We start from the raw sequence: 16,998 nt of genomic DNA on the forward strand, positions 1-16,998 counted from the left end.
CCAAAGAGGCAGGCGTTGCCATCCAAAGAAAAAGAGTTGTGAAAAGTCGTGTGATTTTCCTCGACATGCCAGCAGCTTTAATCTTACACTAAACTTTGATACTTTTATTACAACCTCAGAGATCTGAGTTTAATGAGAAGCAGTCCAGACTGGCTCTGACAGATAACCAGGAAAACTAGCTGGTATGTGAGGCTGCACATTGTGAGTGGTGTTAGTAATTACAGTCTTTTGCCAATTTAATTGCAGAGCTGTAATCTAAATGGGTTTACAGAAGAACACTCTAAATTAGCAGTTTTATAATAACCACAGAGCTGCATGCGTCTCACTGCATCCCCCACTTAATTACCACCAATTTGTCTGTGGAAGAGCGATTGTTAAGCTGCAGTGTAGCAAGCAGCGATTACAACAACAGACTGTGTTTCTGTTTGTTTCAGTTGTTCTTTATTTCTACCAAACCACTGAATGAACAACCAAACAACAGCAACATGAACCAACACAGAATGAGACAGTGATCGGCTGAGATAGCCCACATTTGGTCACATGATTACAGGTATTTGGGGAAGAGATTGTACAGGACTGTGTGAAAGTATTATTGAAGGGAATTGTTTAAAGTGTAACACTCTTTTCTGATATTTTCTCTGTTTTGACTTTTTTCCTCCCGGAAACATAAATAAAATTATTTGATTTGAATGAACTCTGTTTCTTCGAGGATAGACTGGTTTCAGGGATTGAACCAACTCAATGGATTGTCAGTCAGAACAGATGAGCAAAAGGCACGAGTTCCAGTCCAATGTTTTGTTGATTAACTGGTTTATCTGATAAAGGAAAGAGTAACAAAGGATATTTTACTTGACATAATTCCAAAACCATAATAATAATTATTATAACATAAGTCATTCATATTTATGACTATTACAGTATAAATCTAGCAATAAGGAAATACATTACTACCAGAGGTGCTAAAACAATAGAAATAAAGCATAAACTGCTGAAGATACTTCTAATACATTTTAAACAAAGGAAACTTTCATATCAAACACACAGTACAAACTTCAGGTGATGAGGCCTTACCATGCAGCCAGCCAGCTCCATTGTTCAGGTGAGCTGGCTCCCTTTATTAGCTCTGAGGCTCCGCCCATTCAGGAAGTGATGAGGCAGGTAGAGGAGAGTGGGATTTTCCCCAATAAAAGTTTGGAACAAAGACTAGATTACAGAGAATTCTAAATCAAGCTAATTGGTATTAAAGTAAATTGAGGAATTGTAACACTTGTTTTTTAAGACTATCACTCGCAGTTTTTTTACTAACATACTGTAAATGGACTGTACTTAAAGTGCGCTTTTCTAGTCTTTGCGACCACTCAAAGCTGCTTTTACACTACATATCACATTCAGCACACACTGCCACGTAAAATGCCCAACGGTCAATCAGTTATCACATTCATACCCATTGGCTATCGCTATGCCACTTGGAGCAATTTGGGGTTCAGTGTCTTGCCCAAGGACACTTCGACATGTAGCCTGAGGGAGCTGGGGATTGAACTTCTGACCTTCCAATTGAAAGACGACCGACTCTACCACTGAGCCACAGCCGCCACACAGTATGTGTCATTTTTAGGACAAGTGTCCTACTTGTGTCTGCTGTCTTAAAACGCGTAAAGGAAAACTGCAGTGGCCGAGAGCTTTCAAACGAACTCCATATCTGACACTCTTTGCAAATTGGAGTTTGTTCGAAACCTCACGGCCGACATAACAGGTTGTGGAGAATAAACCAAGTGGAAGCTGTCTGATGTTACAATTGAAGCGCATGTGAGTCTCAGTCTTTGTGAGCGACTGATGTAAAATAAAACACTAAAAACATAATTGAACAAATAGTATTTATGGCAAATCAGCAATATTTCAGTCAAGAAACTGTTTTAATTTGCTTTTATTGTGATTTCTGAAGAGGTTTAAGAAAAAATGAATCAGGAGGAAGATTTTTGACGCTTGCAAATGCAAAAATATATATTTGTTTTTCTTCAGTCTGGTTCTAAAACTCACATGAATCAAACTGAGGAGATGTAAAAGTTGTTTACTCAGGTAGAATAATAAAGATTCTTTGTAAAAAGTAAAAGAGAAGTACTGATTGAACTTGTGTCCTGCAGTAACAGTGCAGCGTCCAGGCTGTGAAACATCCTCACAGTATAAAGTCAGACGTGAAGGGCGTTTCTAGCGGCTGTTTCTGTGCTAAGCTAACTGAAGCTCACACATCTTTTACCTCCTTTTCTCGATGTGACGTCTCTCCTGTGTGATATACACTGATGAAGACACCAAGGAATCGTCTTTTCTGTGTGATATTGTTCATATATTTTGGTTGCTATCAGTCTTGATGTTTGGAAGGCAACATGCAATGATGCAAAGTACGAATAAGAATTCCCCTTAAATGCATTAAAGCTACAGCAGGGGTTCTTCAAACTTTTTTCATCTGAGAGCTACTTTGAAAAACTGAAAGCAGCCAAGAGCTACTTGCATTCCTCGCTGTAACTGCTGGTGGCGCCACATGTTGAGTCTTTTGTCGACTGAAGCGTTAGTACCACAGACGAGGCACACACACTTGTCCTTCACATTCATGAATAAAAACTTTTCCACTCCCCGTGGAAATAGCCTTTCTGCTTTTTCTTGGCGTGGCCACCTTCCCTTTAGCTCAACCAGTGTACAGCGTAACTGACTCGACCTGTGGATGGAGGTTGCTGCAACATTGCTGTGATTGGTTCGGTTCAGACGTTGACAAACTTGCCAGGAACATCACCGTTTTTTATTGACAGCTGACAGGCCTATCCTATTATTTTGTATTGGAGGGGGTGGGACATTGTGTATTTCATTGAGTTGAAGTGGGAAGAGGCTTTCAAGGTGCATTTATTGTCATTGGATTTTTTGTACAGAGGCTGTGAGCCTCTTAGCGAGCTACTAAAATCCAGGCCACGAGCTGCTGGTAGCTCGCAAGCTGCCTGTTGGAGACCCCTGAACTAAAGTAACGTGGCTGTTTTTAAAATATAAATAGTTACAATATCAATGCACCTCTAACCTGGTGCATTATTATGGTGCAACATTTGTAATGTTTACAATCAGAATTGACCCCAAATAAGTTACATCATGTACGTTTTATTGAGCATGACAAACACGCAGCAGTCAACACGGTATTAACCATTTTATGAATTAGACAGCTTAGGAACTTTTTCCCAGTTTCAGATTTTCAGTCTGAACATCTGGCTCGTGGTTTTGATTAAATAAATAAATTCAATAAACTGGGATTCAACTTGTACAAGATTTGGCCACGAGATCTCAGCGCGAAGAACAAAACCACACAAGAGTTATAGGGAAAGACATACTGTATAACAACGTGCCAAAAATACACTCGCAGCCAAAGCCGACGCTGACAGAGAGTAACATAAACATCAGAGCAAAACTAACTTACATATTCATGGATGCACACACGATAAAAAGAGTCCGTCTGCGATCACAAGTCCGGACATGTCTCGTGTTTCGGGGGGGATGCGCTGAGACGTGCTGCGTTCAGGAGCGCTCAGAAACATGAGTGATCAGACACGTTTTTACAATTTTTTAAAAGATAGAGCTTGGGATTTATTCATTGATATTGGGTCATTCAAATGAGAATCGATTTGAATCGTAAAAATCATTTTTTTAAACCCAGCCCTACGTCAAGTACGGTGCAGACACCTGAAAACCGTAAAGCAGTATTCATACTTTGTTATTTCCCACTTCTGGGCACATGCAAACACAGGGAAAACCTGATAAAGAAATTTATACCCTACAATGAATCTGAATTGAAATATAATTAGTGAAAATACCATGTCAGACGAGATGTAATTTGTTGTAAACGAGCTGCTGAGAGATGATTAGAAACACCTCTGCACATGTCGAGCTCGGGCCAAAACAGACCGAGTGAAAAGAGTCGACTCCATTTGAACACTGATGAGGCTTCCAGCTGAAACATGGAGCCTCATCAGTTTCCCTCTGATGGAAAATAAATTCAAATCGACTGAGAGCGCCACTGTGATGATACATTTAAAGGACATTTCTTTAGATTTCTTTCTTATAAATGCAAAATCTCCAGTCTGTGTTCATCTCAGTGATTCAGAAGAGATGTTGTGTCATTTGGCTTTTTTCGCTTGAAATATGTGACTGAAATGAGTGTGTGTCTTTGTGTTTGTGTGTGTGCATTGAAGTGTGTGTGTCTGCAGTATCCTGCTTCATTGGCAACACAGCCTCAATAGAGATGACTGATGCAGAAACAGACTGCAGGCTAAGCTTCTTCTACCACACATGTCTTGAAAAGTGAAGGGCGCATTCTCTGGTACAATATTTATATCTCTTCTGCTGCTACAGAAATGTGCGTCACCACTTTAAGTACACACATCTGCACACACACACACACACACACACACACACACACACACACACACACACACACACACACACAAACATTCACATAGGTACAGAAAAAAGGGAAAATATACAGCCTCATCCCAAGCTAATTCTACAACACTCATGGCTTAATGTGTGTACATGTTGTTTTTGTGTGTTAGACACAGATGTAGTGTGTTTGTCTCTGGTGCTAATGGCTTCCTCAGACACAGCTCATTATGTCGGTTGTTGAGAGAGGCGGAAGAGTCGAGACAGAAAGAGAAGAGATGAAGAGAAAGAGAGAGAGTGTTTTCTGATCTGCCACTGAAGGCTGGCTGATAAAAAAGATCTCAATACAGAACAGTTATAAAGTTTATGTCGATTACAAAGGTCAACTTTGTACTTTTAATCATAATTGATCATATTTTTTGCTCTGCTGCCCAGCCATGCGCAGTGTGTGTACGTCGCAGAACTTATTGGCTTTCATGTTAACAGTTGAGAGCCACACAGTCTGCATGAGCTGCTGCAGCGCTGAACATCCAGACAACAGGAGGCCCGTTTATCTGCAAGCCACTCCTGGTTCTCCTCCAAAAGAGTCGATGAAATAATATGTGGCTGGTCATGTTAACATAAGAGCAGCAATATTCTACCTTACACTACAGTTTCAAAGTCCATATCTGTAGAATATGTCACAAACATGAAAAATATATAGTGTGTAAATATATATATATATATTTATATATTCACTGTCAGTTAGTATGGTGACTATTGTTTTAAAAGAGTGGCTAAGAGATAAAGTGTTCTCTTCACTGTGATATGTCCATACACAAAAAACACAACATACCGGTAAGTCGAGTTTAACAACAGATTCTAATACATAAAAGCAAAGACGTGACGAGACGTGACGTGACGGTCGACCTACTCACCCTCTTTGTCTGAATCCCGCCACACCACTGAACAGGTAAATAAAGATGAACCCACAACCAGGTGCCAACTACTGGAAGTGATTTAAATCATAAAAGGAGTGCAACATAAACAAATGATAATCAACATTGGCATAAAGCACATAGCTCCTACAATTAGCCTAACTAAGCTAAGTTAGCAGGCTGCTGGCAGTTAGCTATCTCAATAAACTTGTCCAATTTGCTCCAAGAAAAGCAAACACTCATCTATTACAAGCTGAAAAACTTTTCCTTTTAGGTTTTGTTTAGCCACAAGACAACTTTGTTTAATGTTAAGGGGGGATGGTGGTCGTGGTTAAATTGATGTTGCCACTTGCAGTGTGACATATTGACTGTTTTCTGATGTTGCTAATTAAGCCTTAAGTTTTGTCTATAGAGTCCCAAGTGTTGTGTAATATTTACTAAAATAATGACTAATTTTGAATATAGTATTTATTACTATTAAGGGGTTTCTTGCATTTTTTTCACTTTTTTCACTCGCTATATTTTGTTTCTAACATATTTTGGGGTTTAAATGACAAGTACAAAAAGTCTCAACATTTCTCCACTCGATTCCAGAGCCACTTTTCTGCCTTTCAGTGATTGTTTTGCTGAAATGTAAGTTCATTAGCAACTTGTTTCTATTTGCTACCATGCACATAGATTACAGTTTCATCTGCATACATTTGGTTGTTGGTGTTCGGACATACAGATAGCATATCATTGATAGATAAAGAAAATAGCAATGGTCCCAGATAGGATCCTTGTGGGACACACGTGGACTGACATAGCGCAGCTGATTAATGATTCTGTACTCTGACATACTGAGATCAGTTTAATAAATATGATTCTATCCATCAAAGTGTATGTGATGAAAAGTTGAAGCTAGATAGCTTTGACATGAGAACTCTATGATTGACGGTGTCAAATGCCTTCTTGAAGTAGAAAAATACAGCCCGACTACACCACCAGTTGACTGTCTCTGGTGTTTTATAAAAGGCGTTCTGACATCCCAGGCCTCAATAACATCCTGAAAATATCTTCAGAATGTTGCAGTTCAAACGTTTTGTCTTAAAGTTTAAACGTTTTAAGAACTTGTAGGTAATGTTAGCCAATGTTATTGGAACGTTCCCTGCTCGCTGGGTCAGTTTAATATTTGGCCCTGAAGCCAAATTGCATTGGATGCAGAGATGCTGATTTGTTAAGGGCTTTTTGTTGTGTTGCATCCTCACCAACCCTTTAAAACCCCAAAGTCACAACTTTAATCTATGATGCATATGAAGAAGCAGTTTTTTAAGTTCATATTAGACTCATAAATCATTTTTAGAGGTTATGACTTTACAAAGCATTGCAGTCCTGGTACACCATAGCTCACTCAGCTAAAGGAACATTTAGGCACAGACTTCCGTCCTGCTTCCTGTCCTCAGAGACGCAGCTGATTATGGACGATTATTCCACATCAAGGTGATCAGGACGGTGCAGTTTTACAGCCGCGGTGCCATCTGCAGCTGTCAAACAACATTACAGCCACCAGGGGATCAGATGTCGCATGAATCTAAGAGGGAAATCATCATTGATCTGTGGACGGGGGTCACAACCTCCACCTGTGTCACTGATAGAGGGTGGGGTTAGCTGGGTGGGGGGGTTTCATTAATTAACAGGAAGTAATTTAGGGGAAGCTGTCCCGTGGCGAGCAAGTCTTAATGTGGTAAAATGGAGGCCCCCCTGTCTTTGTTAAGGACATGGATTTGAAGGGGGGTGGGTGGCTGAGCGAGGGGGGGTAGATAAGGAAGGGGGACGCAGAAGGAGGAGGGGGAGGGTGGGAGGCATTGGGGGAGCCCATCTGCTGCTGAGCGTGCTGGGTCAAAAGGCTTTTGTTGTGAAGGAGTGATGAGACAGAGAGATGGTCGTTGTCACCAACCGCTGGTTTAATCAGGTGAAAGTGTCTGAGCGAGGAACATGTTTACCCCCCCACCCACTTCCACCTTGTAACACACACCCACGCGCGCGCACACACACACACACACACACACACACACACACAGACAGACAGACCTACCACACACCGTGACTGATCATCTTCATCTTTAATTAATGATTGCGAGTCTGGCTAATTTGAATAAATGAGAAGATATTTGTAAATTGAAACTGGAAACGTACATTGAAAGGTCAACATTTAACCTTTTTTTCTTTTAATTTGAAAAAGAGATATCTCCCCAGTGCATTCTGGGAGATTTTTGTCTCTCTGTGGCCTTTGATAAGTTTTATTTCGAACTCTATTCGAGCTATTTTTAGCCTTTAAAAGAGCAGTTTGAACAGTGGCAGCCTCTCATCTCCCACCGTCACCTCGGCCCGAATTCAAACACCAACTCTGCGATGCAAGCTGTATGCGCATGCGTGTTCCCTAATTAAAGCAGCTGCGTCAAGCCGGAATAGCAGCGGAAGACAGGCGAATTGACCTTCAAAGTAAAACCAGAATTAACTGATTAACAGAAAATACTGTCCATGAGCAGCAATAACAGCAAATCAGAGCTCAAAATAATTTAATTAGGAAATAAGACATAATAAAATGAACGTTCAGTTTGTCATGGTTTGATTTTCCATTCTATTGTTTGTAACTGCAGTTAAAGTAAAGACACACCAGCATGTGCACACCTGCATCTTTTTCAGAGAACTGCTGCAGTTTGTTCCATGTAGACTGAATCTTTCAGGATCTGTTGGGAAATTAAAGTGCAACATTGATTACTTGTTTATGTGATTTACCAGCCAACGTATCAATCTATCTATTTGCAATCTATCTGTCCACAAATTTGAGTAACTTGTTCTTTTGATAGATAGATAGATAGATAGATAGATAGATAGATAGATAGATAGATAGATAGATGGATAGATAGATACTTTTAAATGTTCACCTTTTACTTGACTTTACATGACATTTAGTAAAGAAGCAGTGCGTCAGCCCCGTCTGTGAGGTGTATAGCTTTTACTTTGAAAGGGACAACCGGAAGTGCGCGTTCACATCGGCCGCGTGCTGACGCAGGCTGCTGGAGCGGCTGGCAGCAGCAGTAGATGCTGTCCCATCATCAGATCACACCCAACGGGGCTGCAGCGCACCGCTCCTCCGGCACCAACATCATGACACCCAGGTTCAAACCCGCAATCTGAGCCGCACGAGGACGGAACCAGCGCGAGGACTGCGAGCAACGGACCTGGAGACTTACGCGCGCACACACGTACACACACACACACAGAAGCCCGCAAGCACGGGGAGGCGAATATTGCAGAGACCAGCAGCCCAAAAGGACAGGAACGCCGATCGAGGCGAACTCCACTGCGCCGAGGATTTGCGCTTTTTGCTCCCAGAAACGCGTCCAGCACGGACCTCCGCAAGAAAAAAAAAAATCACTCCCTGTGAGTCACTTCACACCAAAAAATGTCATCGTCGGGCAAGGACGCCAACAGCGGGCATTACGCCAACTATGTGGGACCGTACCGCCTGGAGAAGACGTTGGGCAAAGGACAGACAGGTTAGTGAAAGACCTCCAGATGCGGATGATGCTGTCAGGAGTCCCCGCAGCATCACCGCGCCGGCCCCGCGCGTGCCCCGCTGACATCATGTTGGGTTGCAGTTTTTGCATCGGCGCTGCATGTTCTGAACGTGCCGATGCGGGAGAAATGCGTGATAAAGTGCAGGTGTTTGTGATGGATGCGCTTTACAGAACGCACCGAGAGAGGCTGCTTTAATCATGAGGATGATGGTGGTGAAGATGACGTTGATAAAGATGACGACGATGATGATGGTGGTGGTGGTGTTAGTGCGCCTTTAATCCTTGTTGTCAGGCAGAGAGGGCTCGGTGATAATGGGCCCTTGTGATTTTTCTCGTCTCTAATTCCGTTATAGCTTCCATCTGTCACATGGGCCGCTCTGCAGAAGAGGCAGAGCTGTGATGCTGCACTGTCCGGTCCCTACACACACACACACACACACACACACACACACACACACACACACACACACACACTGCAGGTGTAACATCACATCTTTCTGCATATCTGTTTAAATGGTGCATTCTGCTGAGCTCATGTTGGACCCTCTCCTGATGTGTTAAGATGGCAGGCTGGCTGATACTGACAGGCCCTGCTGTACTGTATGACTCAGTATCAGTTCATGTATGGAAAACAACTCATCTCACGGTTTTACTGCCAGCTTTTCAAAATAAAACCAACCCAAGTGTCACATTTCAGTATTTCAGGAGTAATTTTGGAGAACTCTGTTCAGTTCATGGGACTGTTTTAGAGCGTCTGAATTTACTTAATGCTCACTGTGGAGGCTGCAGATTGAGCTGCTGTTGTTCTGCATTGGCTTGTACTTTGAGGTGCACTGTACGTATGAATTCTGCATATGAATGGTATGAAAAACCATGCCAGGGTGTTAGATGATGGTCAACACAGCAAGCTAAGTTTTAATAAGAAATAATTTGTTTATTTCCACTTTTAGCAGCTCAGTCCAACATGTACTCTTCCTTTTGGCTCTGTTTTGGTCTCCACCACCTATTGATGGAATATCTGGCTCTTAAATGGCTGCATGCTGCATCATTTCACTAGCTATTCACCATCTTTGTCTGCAGGTAGTGTAAAGAGCTGGAAAGAAGACGCTATGAGAGAGGAGAGCATGAACCAAAAACAGTAAGACAATACTTAGAGCCAGAGCAAAAAAACGATTGCCATATACAGTATTACGTGCCGATACTTGCATATCACAGATATATGGATATCGACATAGATTTGTTTAGTAATGTGCGAGTGTAAGATGGATCTTTGCCTAGTTAACCATTCTCTCAGCACTGTCTGCAGCACATGTAGCAGAGCATCACAGCTGGTTCGCACTAGAAATAATAGAAAATATATTAAATAAATGTTCCGCTACTTTTTTTTCCTTCTTGATACTAATTCCAACACCTAGACTAATATATCATTGGTGGAAAACTATATCATTGTTGGACTGAAACCGACGTTGGACTTTCCTCACCAAATTTAGCGCGTTGCCGCAGGTTTTTCAGACCCAGGAAGACCTGCTAATAAATGCCGATTGTCTCTGATCCCATTGCCAGTGAAGTATCCTCCTGTCGGTCTCTTTCCTGCTGCGTCACCGTCTGACGTCACAAATGCGCCGGAGACAGGGTTAGTAACCAGTGAAGATGTTACGGTGGTTAGGTCTTTGTTGTCTCTATTACACATTCAGTCTGTTTATCAAACTCGCCGACAACGAATTTGGAATGATGTCCGAGCGCTGCTTAGGCAGACACGGGTTGAATTTGTAGCTGAGATGACGAGGAGTCGGAGAAGTTACAGACGGAGTATAGCATCGAGCTGGAAAGGGGGCGGAGATTAGCGTGCCAACCCAGGTTTTGTGTTCCCATCAATGTCGATTGGAGCCGAGGAGATAATTACCTGGGTCTACTGTAGGGTCATGTGACCCGGGCCTGAATGCTGATTGTAACCTTTCCCACAAAGCAAAAACGCCGGTGTTAGCGGGTGTTTTGACCAGTGGGGAAACGGCTTAAGGCTACACTCTTCACTAGCAGCACACTGTTGTTTTTTATCCTAGCTTGATAATTTACCTGAAACCAGTTGGTTTTTGGGGAGTGCTAATACATTTCAACAGCGCTGAATGATACCTTGTTATGCATTATAATAAGGATCAGGCTAATTCTTTAAGAGCGCAGTCTTCTGAGGATCTTTGCGACATCATATTTTTGCTATCCACATAAAAATGGTCTGTTGTCATTCCAGCGCCAAGCTTCACATTCTGCCTCTCCTAAATCTGTAAACAATCCATCTCTATAGAAGAAAACAGCTCTTAGAGATCCTTTAAAGTTTCCTGTAAAAGTTCCTATATTTATTTGACCATGAGGGACGTTGATGCCTGTTAGCCTCGCTGTAAATCCACAGTGCCTGTATTTGGTGCAGTTATAGTGGTGTATTCCGTATGGATGGATGTCTCAGGCCAGGTCCTCTGTTCTCTGCTCCCCCACCATCTGTGGACACGTGCAGCCAGAAATGATCAAGGTGTCTCCCTCCAGTTCCAGCAGGTAGAAGAAGCTATACGCTGCTCCGGTCCCTCGGTGGGTGAATAATTCATAACCAACCAATTAGCTGGTTGGTAGCGATGGATTGTAACAGCTGCTGTATTAATTACACAGTACTTCTATTTAGCAGACGGAGTAAAGATGCAGTAGTTTGCATTTAACTCGCACAAAGACACTGAGATCATTTAATTTGCTCTCCATCAGGATTAATTTTAGAATCCGAGGGGGAGTGAAGGTCCATTTTATACATGCACATCTCTCTCCTATAAACAACCACAGTCTAGTTCTGTTCCACTGCTTCCCTCAGTTCAGCACGAACAGGGATCCCTCCTCAGCTGTATCCATCACATCAGTTCCTGCTCTTGGGGCTGTCTGGATTTCCAGTCCCTTAGGTGGGCTAAAATAACTGTTGGTACTTATACCTATAAGAAAGTACTGCAATTTAATTCATACACAAAATAATTGTGGCCTAATTCAGAGGTCTAACCTGAGCGACGGAGGTGACGTAGAAGCCGCTTTGGGTGGCTTTCGGAGACTGTGTGTTATTACTTTTAAACATAGAGTGGCTTTTCCTAAACGTAACCAGGTAGTTCTTTTTGCCTAAACCTAACCACATCAAACGTGTTCAAAGGAAGCAAACAGCCACTAAAGGGGTTACAATAGATGCTAAAGGGTTCCCCTTAAACTGTCCTGAGCACTGATAGAAAACAAGAAAACAGACTCATTAAAAAAGACACTAAACACACAGTGCCTTGTACTTCTGTATGAGACAACAAATGGGGCCATGATAAAGAAGGGGAATGAGAGCGTGTGGAGGTGAGGAATAGCTTCTTTTGGTCTTTTGTTAATGAAAAATCTTGAGTTCTGAACTGTTGGTCCGACAAAAGATTTGAAGACGTGACTTTGGGCTCAGGGAAATTGTGACGAGAGTTTTTCACAACTTTCTGATGTTTTTTAGACTAAAAGATAAATCGATTAATCCTAAAAATAAGCAGCAAATTAAACAATTACAGAAATAATAATTTATTGAAGCTCAATCAATGAAAATAATACAAAGACACAAAGAAGCCAATTAAAAAGCATGTTTGCATTCTTGCATTCAGTAAGGTTTGCAGGTCGCTTGGCTTCAGCTTTGTTAGAGTCGGATGCAGGCAGGTGGAGCTCAGGTGGTCTGTGCCAGCAGCCTCTTCTCTGACTGACTCAGTGAGCCTCTGTGGACCTTGTGCAGGCGGCTAAGTGTAAATGCATGTATAGAAGTAGAAATCCTGTGCAGACCTGTGTTTTGTTGGTGTGTGTGTTGACGTTGAGGCAGTTGTAGTGCAAGCTGAAGAAGAGTGATACTCTGCTTGTTGAGGGTTTGAATCGAATGGCAGACAGGGAAGCCCGTATATCATTAAACCTCCTCCACAAGTACAGGGCAAGCCCACGCTCTGTACTGCTGCTGTGTGTGTGTGTGTGTGTGTGTGTGTGTGTGTGTGTGTGTGTGTGTGTGTGTGTGTGTGTGTGCATAAACACTGGATCTCTGAGGGAGTGGACTAATAGTTCTTATCCTCTGGATGTTGGACACTTACCAGTCTATTGATATGCAAATTGTATATTCAACTCTAAAAAGCTTTAATTGAAGGTCAGTGTCTGCTTACACCGCGATGTTGTGTTACACAATTTCTAAAGATTCTGTGACACGTCTCGTTGAGCCTATTAAAGGACTGTTCTGGTATAATTTTGTCTTTTTTATTATTCTAAATTACGACCTTAAGACCTATTCATCATATTTACACGGCGGCCATTTTCCGCTGTTTCACGCTAAGGGTGGGAAGCTCAAATGCTGTTAAAATGTTGTATTGCCTTGTTCGATGTTTCAAGTTATTCAGCAACTGAGAACATTAGCCTTCAACCCCTCCCTTTGCTAACATTACCGTTTGAAACATGATACCATTGGAAGACTTTAATTTCCAAACAAACAGTAATGTTAGCCTACCTGAAATGTTAGCTAGCTAGCAGTTATGTTAGCTCAGAGTTATTTTAGCTATAGGATTTGGTTGAACGGTAATGTTAGCTTTCGTGACTTAGCTGTTGGTATCTAATGAGCAATCAAACATGTCGTTTTTAGCTTGAAATATGCCCCGACATCCCTCTTTTCACTGTCCATCGTCTTTCTAGTTGCTGATCAATCAATAGGCAAGAAAATGAGAATTGTTAGATTTCGTAATTTTTTTATGATTTGCAAACCTGGAATACAGCAGCACAACCTTACAGCAGCTTTGGAGCTTTGCAGACTGAGCGTGATGTCAGACAAAAATGGCCGCTGTGTGAAAACAGTGATCCCTGATCAAAACCCCTCAAACTTCAATATGCAGTAAGACTCGATATGTCATACATCATGGTCATAACCTGAAGCGATGCAAAGTGGTTGCAGCTGTATATTCTGGCTGTTAGCATTAGCTTAGCCACAGAGGCTAGTGTGAACATGTTTAAAATTCCCCTCTGATCATTTCTTTGCGTTTCTGTCCGCGGTTATGAGACGGCAGTTGGAACAATGCCCTCATGGTGTGAGTGAATGGCGAGAGGCTGTGCTGACTCTGAACAATCAGTCAGTGTGTCTTCATGTGTGTAAGTGTGTGTGTGTGTGTGAGTGTGTGTATGGGGGGGTTGAAGTAGTCCATTTTTACACTGCTTTCCCAGGCTCCGTACAGCGCTCGTTTCCTAAGTGTTGGCCAACAGAGGGGTTTCACGGTTTCATCTCTCCTCCTGTCACAGTGGCTGCTCGTTCTCTTGTCCTCTCAGATCTGCTTTGTGACAAACTTTCACACTTTGTGGGCAACTGAGAAGTTACAGAAATACAATATTATTTTAGATTGCTTGTTTACTTTTGCATTTAACTTACCATACATCCATTGGTTTATAATGAGGCGCTGTTTCTTTGCATTTAACACTCTATATTTTATATTGTATTCTTTTGTGACTCTTTTTTTTTTTTGTTCTGTGATTTTGGAGTAATCTGGCACTGGATTAATACAATTCTATCTTATCTTATTTCATTCATCAATTCATCCTTTTTATCACACGTTTTTCTCCCTCTCTGCTATTTTCCGTTCTCCATGCTGATTCTTATTTTCTTGTTCTTTCGATGAATTTAATCCCTGGTAAATTTAGTTATCCTTTTTATGGCCCAGGTCTACATCCAACCTAACACATAGTTTATTCTGTGATAACTGAACTAGAGATGACCCAGTGTTAATCTGTCCAAAATAAAAACTATACTAGCTGCAGCATTCATTCATTTTGTAACTGAAAGACTTTAGTCATTTGTATAATTATGTGGTATGTTTGTTAATGACGTTATTACGTTATGTTAAATGTGTTGTGAAATGGGTCAAATTAAATGGACTGCAGTGGGCTGCTGTAATCTGGCTGCAGAGATGGTTGTTTGCATGATCCTGTTTGAATTCATCTATAGCAGGGCTGCACGATGTATCTTTTAACAACCGCAATCCAGTGTGCACATTTGCAATTGCAGGACGTGTGATACTGAAGCAAATTAAGTTGCTACGTTTTTGTTGCTCCGTGCAAAACAAAAACTCGCCAGTTTCTCGTTTTCAGTGACTAATCCACAGAAAAATCTGTGAGTGAGAGTATTCCGGTTAACAGCGGCACCTCGTCTCGGTGCTGGTTAGTGCTGGGGCTACATAAACGGACTGTTCATGAAGCCGACATGCTGTTTACTTTTAGCAGCTATACCTGCAGCACATAAACCAGGTGAGGTTGTGTGTGCGGACAGGAACGACAGGAAACAGAAGACGGGATTTTCCGTTTCATAAAGGGAGCTGACTAGGCTGATTAAACATACATTTGATCATCATTAGCAATGGTTGATGACATACCATATTAATAACACAACTGCAGCCCACAAGTCTGTTAGTATTTGTTTTATAAAGAACGTGTTGCTCCACCTGTACGCTCTCCTTTTTCATGCAGGTGTCAGAGTCTGAACCACGAGTGACAAAAGTAGGAGGGGTTTGTTTTGTTATAAGCAAAAAGACTTAATAGATTAAAATCACAATAAATATCGCATTAATGATGCATTAATATTACAGAACAAGAAGATATTGCAATGTATGTTTTTTCCCATGTGGTGCAGCCCTAATCTAAAGTAAGAACGATATTAGCTACAGCAAACTTAAATAGATTTTGGGATTCGAAGCATTTTGAAGATACTCCAAGAAATAAAGACTGTATGTCTATATTGAAAGTATCAGTCCACTGAATGCTCCACGTCCTGTTAGAAAAATGTCTTTAAAAAAAAACTAAATGTAGACTTCAAATAACTTCTGTATTGTTAAGAAAGATTTTCTGAATGTTTCTATGTTTTGTGTGTTTATGTAGCAAAAGTCCGTTTCTGTTGAGTTCTCGGGGCCTGAAAATAAACGTGGCTCAGTAAACAACATAAATACAAATATGAATGAAAACATGAGGATCACTAAAGCAGGTCAATATCTGCAAAATCCCAGAGTATCCTGCGACTCCGAGGGTATCTACGCCAGCAGGACGACGACATCACTCATTTTTATTTGTCTATAACCTGTAGTGTGTTTGGTGTGTGTGTGTGTGTGTGTGTGTGTGTGTGTGTGTGTGTGTGTGTGTGTGTGTGTGTGTGTGTGTGTGTGTGTGTGTGTGTGTGTGTGTGTGTGTGTGTGTGTGTGTGTGTGTCCCAGTTGTGTTGTAATGAAAGTGTCATGTTATTGACGCGGAGCATCCTAAAGACTATAGTCCCTCGGCTCCAGTGGAGAAGTGCTAGTGCTGCTGGTGTGTGTGTGTGTGTGTGTGTGTGTGAGTTGGGGGTGGGGGTGGCGTAGGCAGCAGGGAGAGCCCCGGCACAGATGGCTGCCTTTAGGTGGCTGAAATACAGCTTCATTATCAGCAGGTTGCAGGTGGTACCGCTCCCATCACTCTCACTGTGTATGTTCGCACATGTATGCACACAGTGCGTGTGTGCGTGTGATGTTTTGTGTGTCTGCATTGTGCATTTGCATGTGTGGGTATTTTATGAGGATTTCCAGGGCATGTTCTTCACTGTGTTTTATTGGACCATGTTTTCTGCATTAAATGTAAAACACTAAATATTTATGCCAGCTCCTTTGCACACAGATGGAACACTGGTTTCTAATCATGTCAGTATAAATAAAACATAAAATATCAACATTAAAAATTACTTGAAATTACTAATCAAAAATTGCAGATTTTTTTTATTATTATGATTTCCTTCATGTGTGATTCAGTCGTGCATTTATGGTGCTGTGATGTGACCATGAACAACAGGGGAAATTTCTACAGCAACTTTCTGAATTTTAAAATTGCAATTTTTTTCCTGCTAATTTGAAGATCAGAAAGCGCTTTGAAACGTTATTTAATCGTAAAGGCTCCGCTCCCCCTGTTTATACTGCTCTCACTCTCAAATAAGGGGCCCGTACATTATTTTTGGTGCAACCTGCACGGAGCGAAAACAAAGTGACTCCTGTGGTGCACCGGCCTAATGTGAGGTGCTTATCAAGAGCCTGGAGGCTACGCTA

At 41.7% G+C, this 16,998-nt stretch overlaps 1 protein-coding gene across 3 annotated transcripts in view; it reads left to right on the forward strand.

The window, feature by feature from the left end:
- Positions 1-8,425: 8,425 nt before the first annotated feature.
- LOC138612532 (serine/threonine-protein kinase BRSK2-like) overlaps positions 8,426-16,998 on the forward strand; it is a 140,164-nt gene continuing 131,591 nt past the window's right edge. For all 3 annotated transcript variants that reach the window (XM_069685886.1, XM_069686044.1, XM_069685965.1), the window contains exon 1: positions 8,426-8,869. In XM_069685886.1, coding sequence (XP_069541987.1) covers positions 8,776-8,869 — 94 coding nt within the window. In that variant the 5' untranslated portion in view covers positions 8,426-8,775. The remainder of the gene's footprint in view (positions 8,870-16,998) is intronic.

Source organism: Semicossyphus pulcher, unplaced genomic scaffold (genome assembly GCF_022749685.1).
Source record: "Semicossyphus pulcher isolate SPU_LCO1_2020_fin unplaced genomic scaffold, fSemPul1.0.p SCAF_1, whole genome shotgun sequence".
In the NCBI taxonomy this organism is placed as follows: domain Eukaryota; kingdom Metazoa; phylum Chordata; class Actinopteri; order Labriformes; family Labridae; genus Semicossyphus; species Semicossyphus pulcher.